This window comes from Microtus ochrogaster, chromosome 5 (genome assembly GCF_000317375.1).
Source record: "Microtus ochrogaster isolate Prairie Vole_2 chromosome 5, MicOch1.0, whole genome shotgun sequence".
Lineage (NCBI taxonomy): Eukaryota > Metazoa > Chordata > Mammalia > Rodentia > Cricetidae > Microtus > Microtus ochrogaster.
The window spans coordinates 80,108,712-80,127,162 of record NC_022012.1 but is presented as its reverse complement, the minus strand read 5'-3'; the positions used below and the strand labels follow the sequence as shown (position 1 = coordinate 80,127,162).

The window sequence follows — 18,451 nt, the reverse complement described above, 5'->3', positions numbered from 1 at the left end:
AAAAAAAAAAAAAAAAAAAAAAAAAGGAAAAGAAGGATCATGTAGAGTCATGTACCTGCATGAATGAAGTCAACTTGCCGTGGGGACTAGCGTAAGTTCTCCTGGGTCCCTGGAAGAGGGAGTAAAGTCTGGTTCACTGGGGAGAGTGGAGAAGGTATGTACCGAAGGTTTGAGGATGTCATGCCTGTCCTTTGTGGAGCCTGCCTCTTGTTCTTATCTTGTTCCCATGATGCACTGCCAGAGTTTCCTCCGGTCATCCCTCCTTTGCGGAGTAATCACCTAATTTACAAGTAATATCAGAGACAGGACCAATCACACAGACCCTGCTCTGTGGGCTCACAGTTTGACAAGGGAGGCAGCAGGGTGTTGGCCTTGGGAGAGATTGCGAGAACAGTCTTGTGATCAGGGACTCGTTACTTCCTCTCTTTGTGCTTCAGTTTCTTATCTAAGAAATAATGATGACAATGTATTCTCTTAATATTTGTAACATGTTCTGAACCGAACCAGGCGCGCTGAAAGTACAGTGTTGTGTATATAGTTTAAGGGGTGATCAAAGGAACAAGCTAATTGTAGGCTGTGAGCATTGTGGCATGGGAGGTAAAAAGGGCTATGACGTGGGAGCTCTCTGGGGAGCTGGGAATGTTTTCTATCTCGATGGGGGTGTGGTTGCCAGGGTGTGTGGGATTGTCTAAACTCATTGAACCAGACCTGTGAGACCTGCACATTTTAGTGACTGTAAATTATACTCCGTAAATAAACAAACAGAAACTGTATAGACAGAGAAAAATAAAGGGCGAAAGGAGGTGTTTTTTAGGAAGGATGGCCAGGAGGGCTTCCGGATAGAGGTGACATTCAGGGGCATCTTGGAGGAGGAGAAGGCTCCAGCTGTGGGAGAAGAAGCTGAGGAAACTGTGTCCTAAGATTTGGAGGCTGACAACGTAGTTCAGTTGGTACAGCGCTTGGTCCCCAACACTTCATAAACCAGGTGTGGTGGCACGTGTCTATGATTCCAACTCTCAAGAGGTAGAGGCAGGAGAATCAGGAGATCAAGGTCATTCTTGGCTAAATTGTGAGTTCAAAACCAGCCTGGGCTCTATGAGACCTTGTCTCAAAGGGGGAGAAAAAAAGGAAAAGAAAAAAAGAAACAAAAGCCTGGCAGGGGTGGCACACACCTTTAATCCCAGCACTCAGGAGGCAGAAGCAAGTGGATCTCTGAGTTCGAGGCCACCCTGGTCTACAGAGTTCCAGAACAGCCAGGGCCACACAGAGAAACCCTGGTGAAAAACAAAAACAGAAACAAAACCAAAAACAGATTTATGGGGTCAGAGAGATGGCTCGGTGAGTTTGAACCACTTCCTGCACAGTGTGGGTACCTGAGTTGGGAACCCCCGGCACTCATGTCAAAGGTGGATATGGCAGAGCATGTCCGTAACCACAGTCTGAGTGGGACTGAGATTGCAGATCCTCGGGACTCCCTGGCCAGCCAATCTACCTGAAACAGGGAACACCAGATTCAGTGAGAGACCTTGTCTCAAAAAAAAAAAAAAAATTAGGAAAGATGACTCAGTGGTTAAGAGTGCCCACGTGGCAACTCACTGTCGGTAATTCCAGCCCCAGGGAATCCGACACCATCTTCCGGTTTCCTTGGGTACCAGGCTCGCATGTGGTACACACACACATGTATGCAAGCAAACACTCTTACACATAAAATAAAAAAATATATATATATTTAAAGTGGAGAGGAAGTATGATGTTGCCGGGCGGTGGTGGTGCACGCCTTTAATCCCAGCACTTGGGAGGTGGAGGCAGGCGGATCTCTGAGTTTGAAACCAGCCTGGTCTACAGAGTGAGTTTGAGGACAGCCAAGACCTGTCTTGGGAAGGGGGGAGGAGGTGGAGAGGAATAGAAGAAGACACTCATTGTAGAGCTCTGGCCTTCACATGTTCATGAGCAGGCAAGTGCACCCATACACACACACACACGCTTACGTACAACACACACACACACACACACACACACACACAGAGGCTATGCTGCGGGGCAAATCAAGGTGGCAGAAGTGACAGTCCAGGAGATTTCTTGGCAGCTGGACCCAAGTCCAGGTTCAGGATTCTAACCTGCAGAGAGAACAGAGGAAATATTCGTTGCTCTACTGGGAACAGCCATTCTCAGGGCCTTGGTACTGAATGGTTATTTAGTCTATGTGGGAAGTAGGTAGGAGCCTCACATGGCTTCCTCTCCGATCTACTCCACCTGCTCCTCCCTGTCAGGCCAGTTTCTGTGGCTCTTCTGTGGCCCTCTCTTCTTCCAAACTTTGCCTTCCTCCCTTCCTTTGCTCAGGAGCCCAGTGTTTCTTTTGAGGACCAGTCAGGAAACCCCAGTTCACATGCCTTGCTTTTGTTCTGCACCTGCTCCCAACCTGACTGGTAAAACAGAGGGAGGGGCTGTTTGGGAGTAGCGAGTGCAGTCTGCTGGCCTGGACGAACTGTTTAAGGGCACGGAGGTAGCAGATCATGAGGTGGGTGAAGACAAGTCTGGGTGCTGGGGCGGAGGGTGTTTATCTAGAGGGCCTGTGGAAAGGAGATCTGTGTCCATGGATGGAGAAGAGGAAGGGCAGCTGACCCTGCTGGGCGAGCGTGGGCGAGCAAGCGTGGGGTTTCTGAGGAGAGGACTTGGGTGGGAATGAATGACAGGGAGGCAGAGTGAGGAGGGGGTCTAGAGCCAGTCTGGGAGGCCTGCCAGACAGGTCAGCCTGGGGAGTGGGAAGGCTGGCTCACCTCGGGGCCTGTGACTGAGAATGAGGGCATTGTAGCTGGAACCAGCCTGGACACAGTGGAGGTGGGCCTCTGAGACAAAAGCCCTCAGCTCTGACAGCAAGAAGGCAGTGCTCCAATGTGGACCTCAAAGGTATCCTGAGAGGCCAGGCTCCATAGTATCCAGAAGTGGCCTTGGCCCACAACTGTTCCAAACATACCTACCCTGGCAGGATAACAGAGGAGGGAACTCAGAACTGACAGAGGGGCTTACTAAGCCCTGGATCCCTGTATTTCTTGCGTTGCCTGTATTCCCAGGGTGAAAAAGAAATAAATCCTTCCAGAGCTGGAGGAACAGCCAAAGGGCAGAAGATTCCAGAAACTACTGCTTTCCTCTCCCTTCCCTGGGACACTGCCCTATCTTTATCTGGAGAACTTGGTTCTACAGCTGTCTTAACTGCGCCCTTTGTAAAGTGCCCCCACTCTCCTGTTTGGGGGAGACTGAGTCCAGTCTGTCCTAGGTTCCTTTAGGTGCTGAGCAGGGCAAAGACGATCGGAGCGCGGATCCTCAGCCTTCCTAAAATAAGAAAATATTTGGATGAGCAAGGCTGCTGGGGGTGGCTTGTCACTATTGTCCCTATTCTGGGCCCTCTCCACTTGTAAGATGACTTCTTTCCCAACTCCCCCAGGCTCTCTCACTCCCAGGATTTGCTCATTTCCGATGATCAGTCTTCTGGAAGGCAGCCATAGCCCAAGGCTGTTAACCTGAGCGAGACTCCTGACACTCATGCCCGCTTTACTGAGCGGAGTCTGGTGGGGGTGACTCTGTCATTACTACATTTTACAGGGCTGTGGGCTGTGGCTTGGAGCTGTGCATACTTATTTAAGGCCGCAGTGAGTACTGGATGAATTCAATCCTAAAACTACATCCAACCCCACGCAGTTGTCACTTTCCTCAGTTAGAGTCCGTTCTGCCCCGGTAGATCCCTGCATTATAACCTGGAGTCTGTAGGCTTGGGAGGAGGGTGAGCTCACCTTGACCTGGCTCCAGGTCATTAGCATCAGCCCCTTGCTCTGCACAGATCGCAGGGAGGCTACAGAGTTAAGTTGGAAGCCAGAGGTCATGGCCAAACAGCTAACTGTATCTTATTTATTTAATTTTAGTGAGTGTGTGTGTGTGTGTGTGTGTGCGCGCGCGCGCACGTGTGTGTGTACTTAGAGTTCAGCTTACAGGAGCTGGTTCTTTCCTTCCACCATGTGGGTCCCAGGGATCAAACTTAGGTCACCAGGCTTGGTAACAGGCACTTTTACCCACAGCCATTTCACCAGCTCCAAGCAACTCATTTTAGAAGCACTTTTCTTGGTAATGACAGTTTTCTTCCTGCACCCACTCCTGGAGAATGTGATGTCTTAATGACTTACCTTTGCTCCTATGGGAATACGGCTGTGACTCCCTCCACTCAGGGTCAGGTCTCAGGGGGATAGACCAATGGACACAGGCCTCCATGCCTCTTCAGTCTCTGAATATATGGTTCCAGCACCTTCTCTGTGTGCCTTTCTCTAGCACCCCCACATCCCCATGAAGATGCTGGATGAGGGACATGAGGAGTCACCAAGGGCCTGGCATATGCAGATCCCAATCAGCCTGGATAACTGGGCAACCCTGTCATCAATTGTAAAACTGAGGCTCAAAAACTATGTGGTCCGTGGCCTGAGGCCCCATGTCTCACATGTTTTACCACAAACCTTGCTCAATCTCTACTTCATTTGGACTTTTCTGACCTCTGAACTCTAGCCTGTCACCCACATCCCAGGGCCCTCTAGACCCATTGGTGGCGCTGCTTGTGCCCCTTAAGTTCAGAGGCTCACTGGACCATAAAGCAGGGAAAGCTGAATTTGAATTTTCACTCTGCCCCTCACAGCTAAATACCTGGTGCTTCAGCAGGTTCCAGGCCTCTTTGAGCAAAGGGAGGGTGGGGGATACGAGCCTGATGCCCTTGGTGCCTGCTTCCCACAGCTCCTGTATGACAGCCCCAAGGCCCGGCAGGAGGTGGACCACCACTGGCAGGCCTCGGGCGGCCCCCACATCGTGCGCATCCTGGACGTGTATGAGAACATGCATCATGGCAAGCGCTGCCTCCTCATCGTCATGGAATGGTAGGCAGGTGCCCTCCTTACCTTTGAACCCCTCTGGTGTTCTTGTGCCCCCAGGGTCACCACAATCCAAGGACCTTCTTCTTCAGATAGCAGCTCTGAGTGGCACTCCAGCTCTTGAGGAGTTGTGGAGTAGACAGTCACAGGCCTTGGATCTGTAGACCTGGCCGCCAGGGCATTTCCACAAGGGCAGAAAAAAATACATCCTCAGTTCTCTGTTGCCTTCCTGGACAGGACTTCCACTCCGCGAGGAGTTGTCAGAGAAGGCTGCCAAGCCCTGACTGTGTGGGCAGGGAGCTTTGGAAAGGAGCAGGATAACACAGCTCCTTGACTTTCTCCTTTCTATGGGACTTGTCCTATTGGATGGTGGGTGATGAGGCGTGGGGACAGGAACCGTGGTCTCCTCTATCCTGGACTTGTGCCATCAGCACTAGGGTACAACCTTAGCCTTCCTCAGACCCTGTGTCCCCTGCCTGGGTTCTTTTTCTCTGCCTTTCAAGTCTCTCCTCCCTCCATAAGCTAGCTAGCTGTTCAGATATGGGGTTTGGACCCTGGCTCAGCCACCCATTCGTGGTGGGATTGTGGGTACCCACTAAGCTTTCTGGATCTCTGTAACTCAGACAGTAAATGTGGAGGAAGAGCGTCATGAGGTGTTCACCCCGAGCTTGACTCTGTTCCAAGCTCTCCCAGTCAATCTTCATGACTCCTGGAGGTTGGTGTTATTATTCTCTTTTAACAAAAGAGGTAGCTGAGGGAAAGAAGGCGACCACGGTTCTGTAGCGATGTGCACAGAGGGTGGAACTCAGGGCATAGCACACACCGAGCATGCCGAGAGCAATGGGCCATGATGATGACTACTGATGTCTCATGCATCTGGGGAAATACCTTTGGATAGGGTTGGGGGTGTCTAAGGTCTCACAGCCAGACAGAGCCAGCACCACAGGGAGCATGGGAATTTCCTAGCAAGGATCCCACCTTTTCTTAGTTCCAAAAGTTCAGATCAACCCACCCAAGTTGACAGCCACTATCTGGCAGGTTCTCCAGGGCGCACGGGCTTAGGCCTCTGATCCAGAGCAGAGTGAGTTGAACAAGACAGGCAGAGAGAACAGGTACTCACTTCTCCACCTTTCTGTCTTGCAGCATGGAAGGTGGTGAGCTGTTCAGCCGGATTCAGGAGCGTGGTGACCAGGCTTTCACTGAGAGAGGTTTGTGTGGGCCCTGGGACCGGTGAGGAGCTAGTGTGGGAAGCCATACTGGAGTTGCTATGAGATAACTGGGCAAGGCCTGCCCCTCGCTGAGCCTCAGGATTCACAGAAGAACTAAAGACAATGGGACTGAATGTCCCGTCCCCTCAAAGGGTTTGTTCTTTGAATCTGTAACTTTGTAGGTAGACTACCTACGGTCTTGAGGTGGAGAACTCAGAAGCTTTTGGTGCTGGCCCCCGGTGGAACTGCTATGAATTAGTGTAGGCCTGAGGAAAGAGGCCTGGGTGGGCTCAGAACACCCAGGGAGGAAATTTGTCTGGGTGGGTAGCTAGGATGGAAGACCTACCTGGCTTACAGGACTTCCATCTAGTGCTGGTTTACCAGACCATGCTGAAGAGAGATTATGGGTAGGTGACCTTTAACTGACATAGTGTCCCCTTTCCTCTCGCGGTGCCCGCAGAGGCTGCAGAGATAATGCGGGACATTGGCAGTGCCATCCAGTTCTTGCACAGCCAGAACATCGCCCACCGAGATGTCAAGGTGAGCTGCCAGAACTCAGCCCTCAGGACGGCTCCCAGCACTCACTGAATTCCTTGCCTCAGCTTCCCTGCTCGCTCGACTGCTCTTCTCTCTCCCATGGTACAGCAAGCACACTCATTCTGCTCTTGCCAGATGGACCTCCTTGTTTTCTTCAAACACTGGGTAATCCCAATAGTAATGAGAATAACTGCCTACTTCCAGCCAGTGGGCCCCAACAAGGTTCTCTCTCTCTATAGGTATATAATTTTATTTTATTTTAATTTTTTACATGCCAAATCCCACTTCCCCCTCCCTCATCTCTTTTAATGCTCACCTGGCTCTGTGGGATGGGGCCGTTACCCATTTCACAGACAAGCAAACTGAGGCTCTTTGAGCATTAACTGTCTTGCCTTAGGCTTAGTTGCTGCATGGGGAATCATCCTTTTGTTCACTTGTTCAACAAGAAATTTTATGACCATCAATGTGCCAGACCTTCAAGAGGGGGCTGCCTTATAGTGTCTTATAGGGTTTTTGGTGAAGTCACAGATAGCATTTAAACAAATTAAGCTACCAAACAACAGCATTTAGCTAGAAGCCATTTTCTGACTGTTTGAGAAAGGACTCCAGGTGGTCCCAGGGCTGGGCCCGCTGGCTTTCCCAGTGATCAGGCTTGAAACATAGGAAGCACAACGCTCCAAATTTTCTTTTCTGGGAAAACTAAGGTCTTCTGGGCAGCCCTCCATACACATAGCTATATGCTTACACACACATAAGCATTTGTGTGTGAGCCACTATTAGCACAGCCTGTTCCTCCTCGCCTTTGCTTGGCTTATTTCCTCCTAAGGCTGAACCTCCGAGCGTGGAGAGGCTAGCTGATGTGCCTCTCTGGTGAGGGCTGCCAACCCGTACAGTTACCCTTTGATTCAGGATACATGCACAGCCAAAGCAGATCCACCTTCTAAATCCTTGCTTTATTTTAACCCCTGAGTTCCCTTTTTCTTAAGGGAAGAAAAATCTGCAGAGCAGAATATGCTAAATCGCTTCTCTGTTATTCCAATCCAAGGTCAGATCATCTCAAGCAGAACCTAGGAAACAGCTCCTGCTGGATCCAAACTGGAGCACTGCTCTTCCACCCGAGTTTTGCTTGGGTGTCATTCCTCCTGCTCCTCGGCATAGGCCTGGATCCTACCTGGTCACTAAAAGCCAACTTTCAGGGCTGGCTCCTCCAGGGAGCCCTGCTGGCTGTCCCCATCTGCCAGGCCCATCTGTGCTTTGCATCTAGGAAGATTTCTTCCGTGTGGCTCCTGCTCCCCTAAGCTACCTCAAGTGGACCTAGCCTACTGGCTTTGTGGGCTTCCTTCTGGGTTGGGTGTGGGACTGTGCTTGGCGATGATGCTGGCTCATGAGCTGTTTGCTTCCTACCTCGGCATCTTTTCTGGCATTTCCTGGTATTCACACCGACTCAGGAACAGAAGTTTCTGCCTAGGGGCTTTCTATGGTACCTGGTCATTCATGATCTTGACTGAACACCTGCCTCACTTTTCTCTCTGTGAATGAAGGTATCACCTCCAATCCATGTGACCATGGTGACCAAGGTTCAGATGTTTTCATAAAAGCAGAGATGGCTCATCATGTATTGGGATGGAGGCAGGGATTTAAGGTTACTTTGGGGCTCTGTCCCCCCATGGTACCTTCCTCTATACCAATGCTTTCTTTCTCTTCCGGATGCAGCCTGAAAACCTCCTCTATACATCCAAGGAGAGAGATGCTGTGCTTAAGCTCACTGATTTTGGCTTTGCCAAGGAAACCACCCAAAATGCCCTGCAGACACCCTGTTACACTCCCTATTACGTGGGTGAGTCTTTTGTAGCATGTGGCTTGCATCCCCCTTGCTGTATTCTGCTGTAGACCGGGGCAGCCAGTGGGTTGTGGGAACCAAAGTGTTAAAGCCTGATGAGGAGGGAGGAGGGAGGAGGGAGCACTCTTGTCTGCATGGAGGCGGGTGACGTGGGGGGCCGGAGGCTGCAAAAATATTCTTCCAAACTTCAGCTTCTGCTTTTGAAAATAGATCCAGGAAAATTCTGGCTGTGGTCTGTGAGCTGAATGACATCACAGCAGCTCTAAATATATATGTGATAAAAGGCTGCCATCAGCTCGGGACCGAGCCCAACCGCGGTTGTTTTTCTCCGGTTTTCATCTTCATATTCAGAAAGTGGGCAGGCCTTTTCGCCTACATTAGAGGGATACTGGGTACTAGTCACCTGCCTTGTGGGAAAGGGTCCCTTGAGCCAGGAATTGGGTGGGGCTTGGGGGTGTTTGCATACTTATGATTCCTGGGAAAGCTCCAGGCAGCCTCCAATTGCCAAAAGCCCCCGTAACAAGTGCCCCTTCCCTGAGAGTAGGGCAATAACTGAAGCTTTTTCCCTCTGGGAGAACAGCTAAGGGGTAGGAAACTCCAGAAATGGCCCCTCCTTATCAGGGGGTATTCTGAAGGACTTTAATATTAAGTCTGACCTGCTGATCTCACTGCACTGGTTGGAAAACCCAGGCCAATGGATGGGTATCTGAGCTGACAATGGATGGGTATCCAAGCTGACAGTGGAATGCAGAAGTCTGTGATCTAGACTGTGCATTCAGGGAGACAGAGAGACACAACACAATGCCTCTGACAGACTGAGACCCTCTTTGTCCCTGTAGGGCCTCACCAAACTTGGGGCTGGCTTTCTTTCCTCCTCTTTCTTACCAAGTTGAGACTGACAGAGGCCCTTAAGTAGCTAGGGGGCTGTCAGAGAGCAGTTCCTTTTTTTTCCTGGGAGCTGTCTCTCCTCCCCCTACTTCACACACATGCTGCCTTCCCAGAAGGTGCCAGACGCCAGTCTGCTCTGTCCTACCTCCCAGCTTGGGTACCTGTTTCTCACCTTACCCAGGCTTAAGACTCCTTCCTAGTTCCCAAGACCCTGGGGGCTGAGAGATCTCCTATGCTCTCTGTTCTGGCAGCTCCTGAGGTCCTGGGTCCTGAGAAGTACGACAAGTCATGTGATATGTGGTCCCTGGGCGTCATCATGTACATCCTGTGAGTACCTGTCCTCCCCTGACCCACCCTACTCTACTTTTTCATGCCTGTTTAGTGCCATTCAGCTTCTCACCTCTTGTGTCCTTTGGGACATGTCATCTTTTGGTCAGGCTGTCTTTTGTTTCTTGTGTCATGAGACATTCTTTGCGATTGCCTCATGTCAAGGCTGATGGTATTCCTGGGATGTGTCAAGAGGCGTTATTGCTGTGGTGTCTGGCTGCCTGTCTCCCTGTGCAAGGAGAGGACAGTTCCTGACCCTTGTGTGCCCAACCCTTGTACCAAATGGCCTCTTCTCTTTTCCAGTTTGTGTGGATTCCCACCCTTCTACTCCAACACCGGCCAGGCCATCTCTCCAGGGATGAAGAGAAGGATTCGCTTGGGCCAATATGGCTTCCCTAAGCCTGAGTGGTCAGAGGTCTCTGAAGATGGTAAGTGAGATTCTCTGCCTAACCTGGTCCCTTCAGCCTCCGTTTTGGGAGATATCCCTTTGGCTGTCAAACTGACCTGTGTTTAAATCCTAGCTATGTGAACCTAGACAAGCCATCTGATCTTTAAAGTTCAGCCTTTCTTTCTTCCTTCCTTCCTTCCTTCCTTCCTTCCTTCCTTCCTTCCTTCCTTCCTTCCTTTTTTTCTCTGGTTTTTCCAGACAAGGTTTCTCTGTAGCTTTGGAGCCTGCCCTGGAACTAGCTCTTGTAGATCAGGCTGGCCTTGAACTCACAGAGATCCGCCTGCCTCTGCCTCCCAAGTGCTGGGATTAAAGGCTTGTGCCACCACTGCCCAGCTCAAGTCTCAGTTTCTATATCTGTCAAGTGGGATCAAAATTTGTCTCTCCAGCCAGGTGTGGTGGCACACACCTTTAAATCCAGCATTTGGGAAGCAGAGGCAGGCAGATCTCTATAAATTCATGTACAGTTCCAGAACAGCCAGGGCTATATTTAGAGAGATCTTCTCTTAAGGGAAAAAAAATGCTTCCCCAGGACCCCCTCTTTCATATATTCCTTGTTCATACTTTCCTTCCTAGATAGCACAAATAATTCTGCCTTGTAATTATCTATTGTTGCTTAACAAATTATTCTGAGTGCTTAGTGACCTCAAATGAGACACAATTGCTAGCTCACCATTTCTGATCATGAAGAATGTAGGAGTACTTATAGCCCTGTCGGACAGAGCTTTTGATTCATGTGGAAGGTTGAGGGACTGCCATTCACTGCTCCCCTCTTTTCTGGATCCCCTAGCCAAGCAGCTAATCCGCCTGCTCCTGAAGACAGACCCCACAGAGAGGCTGACCATCATGCAGTTTATGAACCATCCATGGATCAATGTGAGCATGGTCTTGGCCTGGAGTAGGGCTGCCAGGCTGGACGGTGGTAGCCCTGGAGGCCTGGGTGCAGGGCTGGACTGGAGCCTTGCACAGTGATGTCTGGTAACACCCCACCTATAGCCTGGCTTTGCCACTGTTGCAGTTAGGCTCCTTCCCCCCTCTGAACCTCCATTTCCCCACGTGAGAAGGGGAGAAGGGTATGTGGTGGTGGTAATCTGTGCTGTACCATGCAGTTCCAGTCTCTGATCCATGGGTTTGGGCTTCCTTCTAGCAATCAATGGTGGTCCCACAGACCCCACTCCACACAGCCCGGGTGCTACAGGAAGACAGAGATCACTGGGATGATGTCAAGGTGGGTAGATTCTTTCTCAATCTCTAGACATTCCTGGATGGCATCTCCTTAGCACCTGGAGTTTGGCTCTTCCTCTGTGACTAGAGGATGTCAGTGACTGCCCCAGTGATCCAACCAGGGCAGGCCACTGAGCAATGGACTGCTACACTTTCCTATTTAGGGTGGTGCTCATGGGGCACTCTTAGTGAGGAGATTTTAGGCCAGGGCCTCCATGAAAGGATCTGGGGCCCAAACATTGGCCAGAAACTTTCTTATGACATTTGTGATAGGAACTAGCCTTGTTTCAGATGTAGTGGTGAGGGTCAGGTTTGTCCCTATGAGATAGCATTGTAGAGTATTGGGGTATCCAGGGTACAGTCACAAAGCTTCAGGCTCTTGGGGACCTAGGGAAATACCATTGTCTGCAGGTCTTGTGGTTCTGTGCAAATGCCATTGGTTCAGTTCTCTGTCCAAGTAGCCTTGGTGTGGACCAGGGAGTCATCTGTTTCTTTTGTCTTTGTGAATAAGCTCAGTGTCAACCTGAAAACAGTTGTAGGGAGGGTTGTGTCCAAGGCCGAGCACAGAGTGGGCACTGGAGCAGTGATGTCATGGAGGGTGCTTCCCAGGCACGAAAGTGATGACTTTTAATGTTAGGCTATCCTGACCTCTTCTGTCCCCCATGCTAATGGTACACAGGAGGAGATGACCAGTGCCCTGGCCACCATGCGGGTGGACTATGACCAGGTGAAGATCAAGGACCTGAAGACCTCTAACAACCGGCTCCTCAACAAGCGGAGGAAAAAACAAGCAGGCAGCTCCTCAGCCTCACAAGGATGTAACAACCAGTAGCTCACGGGGGAGTCAGAGTGCCAGACTGCGGTGTTCCGGTGTTCCGAGGAGGCTCTGGCCGGGAAGGGCCGGAGTCATTTTTATAACAAAAGGATAATTTTGTTGTCTTAATGTGTCACATTGAACTTGAGGATAAAGAGCTTGGCCCAAGGGTCCCAGCCTAAGCTCAGGCCCTAGAAAGCGTCTGGGCCCCCGGGATAGGGAGCCCTCTGCTACAGCAGAAGCAACTTTGGCCACTGTGGCTTGTGAGGCCACAGGTCTTCTACTTTAGCACTTGGCCTTACTTCTAGGCCACTGGGAGTTGTGGCAGACCTACCTTTTTTCTACAGAGACACATCCTGCTGTGTGGGCAGATGGGTCTGGCCTTGAGAAACGTATCTGACCATTGGTTGCTATGGTGACCAGAGGCCATGTTGCTGTCTATGAATACTGAACAAAGGAGGAAGGAGGGACAGTCAGGAACCTACCTTCTTGGGGAGGTTTGTTTCTCTCACACTGGCTGCCCCTCCCCAGCCTCACTTCTCTTTGGTCTGCCAGAGGCTGTATAGTCCAGCTTGCTTATTTCTCTGTAGCACCAGCCCACAGACGGTCTACTAGAGTCCCTGAGGCTAAGAATCCCGTCACTGCCCCCCAATCCCAAAGGTAGCTTCTCATCTCAATTGAAGGTGTGTGTATGCGTGTTGAGGAGGTGGGTATCCTTAACCTTTTTCCATTTTGGAAAACATCACTGTGATGAAAGCCCCCGCCTCTTCCCGCTCACCAGATCTCAGGTAGGAAGAAGTCCCTCTCTGCTGATGGCAAGGGCTATTCCAGAGATACTTGGCCCCCTGTTTTCCAGACCCGAAACGATGATGGGCTGAGGAGCCACGCTCACGAGGTCTGATCCCGGCTCTAGCATGAGTCAGATCAGAGAGGGTCCTTCTTGGCTGACCCCAGACTTAGCCAGCTCTGCCCTGCCATGTGCCAGGGTAGCCTCCAGGTGCGGAGTGTTTGATAGATGACCTGACAAGTGCCTGGCATTCAGCCTTGTTCCTAGATCCCGGTCTTTCTCACAGGCTGAGAAACCTAGCTCATAACAGCTAGGACAATACTGCTGGACTTTCTATCCAGATATTAATAAACATCTTTTTAACATTTTTCAGTGAATTCTGAGTTTCTTTTTGTGTACCTGAGTGGACACAAGTGGTCAAAAGCAGCTCCACACCCTTACTAGTGACCATATCCTGGCTGGAGAGGGCGCCTCCGGCCTGGTAAACACACCAGGCTGACTCCAGCACCTCTGCCTCATTCATTGTAGAAAGGTCAGAAGGACTGAGGGGTGGCAGCTGCCACATGCCTCTAACTCTGTGCCGCCCCCATGCACTGTATGTGTGACACCCACCCCCGGCCCTGTGTGTGCCAGAGTCTGCCCACAGTGGCCACCCCCAGCTGCGTGCCAGCCTGCTGAAGGGCGGGCAGAGTGCCTGCTGCAGCGCGGAGCTATTTTCAGAAGCTGCCAGGTTTCATTTGGCAGTGAGAATATTGGAGAGGGGAGGGGTGGTATGCTGGAAGACTGTCTTTTCACTACTCCAGCAAGAGAGCACCCTCACCCCTTGGGAGCCCTTGAGGGCAGCCTCAAGGGGCCCTCACTGTGGCATTTCAACCTCCAGCTTCAATCTTGAAACTTCCCAGTTTCCCAAGAACTCATCTCCTCAGCTGCCCCTCTTTCCTTAGGGCCTGGGGGAGGGTGCAGAGATGTTAGAAGGCAAGCCCTCCAGAGATATTCTGCTGCTTCCTAACCTGCTGGCCTTGGACAGGTCTCTCAGCTTTCCTAACTTCTAGATCCTCAACTGAGAACTGCAGATGAGGGTGCCCATCTTACGGTGTCAGCTAGGGCGTTGGGGTAGATACCATTTGTGCAATACTTTTAAGAGGGTGCCTGGTACGTGGTGCAAACCTCGCCCCATTAGCTACCCTGGTATCCACATCCATTTAGAAGGAGAGGACCTAGAGTGAGGAGGGGAGCTCAGTCCAGGCCATTTCTACCTTTGGGACTCTGCATCCAGAAATCAGATCATCCATATTTATGGGGTTTCACTTCCAAGGACTTGCTCTTCAGGTTAGCAACATGTGCTTTTGGGGCCTTTATTGCCACTCTGCACTTCAAAGGCGGGTTGATCAGATGACTTTGAGGGTCCTCATAGAGCCTGTGGTTCAGGTTAACATTCCTAGTGTGCTGAGGCCGGGGCATGCTGGTCATGTAGGAAGGTACATATAGCACACGAGGTATAGATGGATTCTTTCTCTTGGCTGCTGAGTCTCTGCTATGCCTGAGACTTGTAGGTATGGGGCAGACAGCAGGAAAAGCTTCAAGTGGGGTTCTCACCTCACGGAGTTTCCACTGGGGAGGAGGCAGAGGATACTGGGTGACTAATAGGGGCTTAAACATCCACTGGTGGACACCCGCCAGGCACTCACCTTAAGTACTACACAAATGTGTACTATGGAATCATGGTTCATGTGGTCTAGGAGGAAAGGCAGATTAAGCCAAAGAGAGAGTTGAAGCAACCTAGAGGACAGAAAGGGCACCTCATAAGTTTAAGAGTAGAGTGTAGGGGTAGCCCCAGCCAATCACCTTGCTTGTATGGTGGGTTCACCTGAGGATATTTTTTACTAATAAATATTGCTGGTGTGCTCTCCCCCGCCCCTTCTGCTTTCCTGTTCTCCGCTGGAACCACGGGTTCTGTGAGTCTTTCCCTAATTAAAGCTAAATATGTTATTATAATTTCTGTCTGCCTTCATTTAGGTCTCTACAGTAGAGCAGCTGGGACACTCAGGGACAGGTAGAATGCCCTAGGGCTCTGTCGTCTCCCTAGGGCTGGCCTCGATCATCTGCTGTACCCACCTTCTCCACAGGTGAGACCACAGCTGCAGACATCTTGGATGAGGTTCTCATCAGACCCAGTGTCTTCCTCCAGCCTCAAGGAAGGGTTGCTATTAGGCACACTTGACCCATCACTGTCACAAGGGAGGGAGCTCGCCTCTCATGTGACTCTTAGGGAAGAGGTGCTGGAGGGCCGTTAAGTTAAAGAAGAAGGTGGAAGGCTTATTCTCTCATCTGTCTCCTTGGACACTTGCTTGATCCCATGAGAAAGTTTGACTCAGTGACAAGCCCAGCCCAGGGCTCGGCCCCCTGATCTCTGGCATTTGGTGCAGTTCCCACAATCCAGGACTGGGAGGTTGGGCCTCAGGTGGCTCCCTGTGAAATGAATGATGGAAAGTGACAATCCGATGGTAGGTATTAGATGAGCTAAGAAGCCAGCTGGCCACACATGCACACGAGCTAAACACAAACATTTATTATACATAGTTACTGTGATAGCTTCTTTAGGAGCTGTTAGTGAAGAATTTCATGAGGGGTGTGTGTGTGTGTGTGTGTGTGTGTGTGTGTGTGTGTGTGTGTGTGATGCATATGTGTGTGTGAGAGAGGTCCATGTGTGTTTGTGTGTTTGTGTGTGAGAGAGAGATACATACGTGTGTGTGAGAGATCTCTGTGTGTGTGCACGTGAGAGATGCATGTGTGTGAGAGGTGTGTGTGTGCACATGAGAGATGCATGTGTGTGTGTGAGAGAGGGAGAGAGACAGAGAGATACATATGTGTATGTGTGTGAGAAGTCTCTGTGTATGTGTGTGCACGTGAGAGAGATGTATATGTATGTGTATGAGGTGTGTGTTTGTGTGTGTGTGTGTGTGTGTGTGTGTGTGTGTGAGAGAGAGAGAGAGAGAGAGAGAGAGAGAGAGAGAGAGAGAGAGAGAGAGAGAGAGAGCGCGCTCAGAGGGGTTGGGTGGGGGGAACGCTGACTATCCTCAGAACCTGAGGCTGGCTGGCTTCCAGCAGTCTGGCTCATTGCTATTCTATACCAGCCCCTCTCCGCCCTAGCCCTCGATCCAGCCCCTCCACTGCAGCATCAGAATTGAGCCTCAAAGTGCAGCTTGCTATAACCTCTGTAAGGGTCTCAATGTTTTTTGGCCTCTTAAACTCCCCCTGGAAGGCATGAGGGTAAAGTGGGAACTGTGTAGCAGTCTCCAGCCCTGGTTGCCTTAGGTTGAGCCCCTGTAGCTCCCATGGATTCTCATGGATTCTCATGTAAGCTCAGCAGGGTAAAAGCCCTCCTTTTGTCCCATTGAGCAGCCAGCCTGCTTATACTTTGGAGTAAAAATCAGTAGGCAGGAAGCCCACCTCATCCCCTATGTGTAGGATGGGGTTAGAACCAGCCCTGAACTTTAATTTGCCAGAGGCCTTGGTCAAGAATATACTCATTTTTGAGGTTCCCTGTCAGTAAACTAAGGTGTTGAGTAAGCAGGACCAGATTATTCCAGCAGCCTGGCAGACATGCTGCCAGTGGCTAATAGACTGGGAAGATGAACTCCCAAAGACCTTCATCTCTAACATCTGTTGCTGGGTGAGTCCAGCTACCTGGCATTCTGCTAATTCTTCCTCTATTTTCTTTGCTCCCCAAATATGGGCTAACTCAAGGGAGCCAGTTTTGGGGGGTCCAGGGAGTTAATGGCCAGCAGCCAGCAAGACATGTTTATTGGAGGTGTGAGGCCATCTACTGGTCACCCAGGTAAGCATTTTGTTGATACCTACTATGTGCCAGCACTCGGAAGAGGGTGTAACCACATCATGATGAACAGTTTGTTTGCTGTGTTACCTATTGTGTGCTGGGCTTTACCTGGGTCACTTAATTTAATTCTCATATTCTTATCTGATAGATGGAGAAACCGAGTTCCACGTTCTTAGCCACTGTGTACTCGCCCCAGCTCCGTGCCAGAAGAAAATGCTACCCTTGGTCTTGGCTGGAAACAATCACAGAAGGCCTCTGAGATGTAGTGACCATGTGAACTCAAAGGATAAGCCAGATTTGGATGGAGAAATTAGGGAAAGAGCATTTCAGCGGGCAGATGCGGACTGAGGCAGGGCTCTTTAAGGGGAGAACAGAGACTGTGTCCGTTGAACAGTTAGTTGTGAGGCAAGGAGGCTCTCATTTCTTCATCTGCCCATAGGAAATTAGGGTGGGGCCCTCAGTGTTAGGGGACACCTAGAGGCAGCTTCCTCCTCTTCATGCTCCTAGGGCACTCTCCTGTGTGCCACCTTTCCCGCCCCTACCCCTCACCCCTGTCTCTCTTGGAGATACACCCACCTTCGATGCCAGTTTGTCAAACAATCCATCCACCTCCTCTTGCTGTGGCATTTCCAGTTCACTCCTGAGCTGGCTGTCAGAGTTGGAACCCGGTCTCGTCTGTGTTGGACTCCCTGAACTCCCAGCATTTGGTGGAGGAGTCCTAGCTCCCTCCCTCACACCTCTGCTGCCAACAGAGCTATTTTATATACTGGGATTTCTCTTGAGATTTAAATTGAGCATGAATTTATGTGCTCTAAAAAAAGTTTATGGACCACTGAACTAGACATTATCAAAATACGTCTTGAATCCTGCGAGGCAAGTACTACGATCCCCAGTTTACATATGGAAAAACCCAGACTCAGAGTAGTTGAGTGGCTTGCTAAGGTCCAAAGCTGGAAAGGACAAGGACAGGAGGTGGAGCTCTGCTATGGCACAATGACCTCTAGGTTACCCTTTCTCCTACTGCGCCTGCCCTCAGAATCTCGGAATCCAGATTCTGCAGGGACAAGAAGGGAATAGCTGTCTGCACTCCCTGACAAAGGAAGCAGAGATGACTAGGTGACCTTGGTCATCTTGTGCTGCCACTGGGGTGGGGCCGTTTCACTCTGGAAAGAGATGGCGTGAAGAGGAGGTAATGGGTATGAGGAGATAGCAGGGAGGGTGTTGGGGAGTCTGCTTTCTGCTTCAGGGGCTGTGTGAAGTGTCCGCAGTAAACCAGGGGCAGTGGACTCTCTCTCACACTTGGCAGAGACTCTTTGTGCGAGAATGAGGCATGCTTGTCAGCTCCCCACAAAGCAACCTTTCATCCAGTGTGTGGACACACCCCACTCCAGCCTCCCTTTCAGGTGGGAGAACTTTGCCTTATAGGCTCTTCTCCACAAGATGGCTATTATAGAAGCTTGGGTAAAGGCCACTGAAGAAGGCCAATCTATTGAGCTCATTGCAAACACAGTTTTTAGCTCAAGTTTTGAGTACCTCATGCGTGCCAGATATATCTCACATGGCCTCCCTTATGCTTCTGTTCTTCCAACGGCTTCTGCAACAGAAGTTATACCCATGCTAAAATCCAAGTCCCTGGAGC

At 50.6% G+C, this 18,451-nt stretch overlaps 1 protein-coding gene across 2 annotated transcripts in view; it reads left to right on the top strand.

Moving 5' to 3' along the window:
• Mapkapk3 (mitogen-activated protein kinase-activated protein kinase 3) overlaps positions 1–13,348 on the top strand; it is a 33,434-nt gene extending 20,086 nt beyond the window's left edge. Inside the window, exons 3-11 of one of the 2 annotated variants that reach the window (XM_005347839.3) lie at positions 4,771–4,910; positions 6,048–6,112; positions 6,573–6,652; positions 8,363–8,486; positions 9,629–9,704; positions 10,008–10,132; positions 10,940–11,025; positions 11,297–11,377; positions 12,053–13,348. In XM_005347839.3, coding sequence (XP_005347896.1) covers positions 4,771–4,910; positions 6,048–6,112; positions 6,573–6,652; positions 8,363–8,486; positions 9,629–9,704; positions 10,008–10,132; positions 10,940–11,025; positions 11,297–11,377; positions 12,053–12,205 — 930 coding nt within the window. In that variant the 3' untranslated portion in view covers positions 12,206–13,348. The remainder of the gene's footprint in view (positions 1–4,770; positions 4,911–6,047; positions 6,113–6,572; positions 6,653–8,362; positions 8,487–9,628; positions 9,705–10,007; positions 10,133–10,939; positions 11,026–11,296; positions 11,378–12,052) is intronic. The other variant, XM_026779558.1, reaches the window with a different exon arrangement.
• Positions 13,349–18,451: the final 5,103 nt, after the last annotated feature.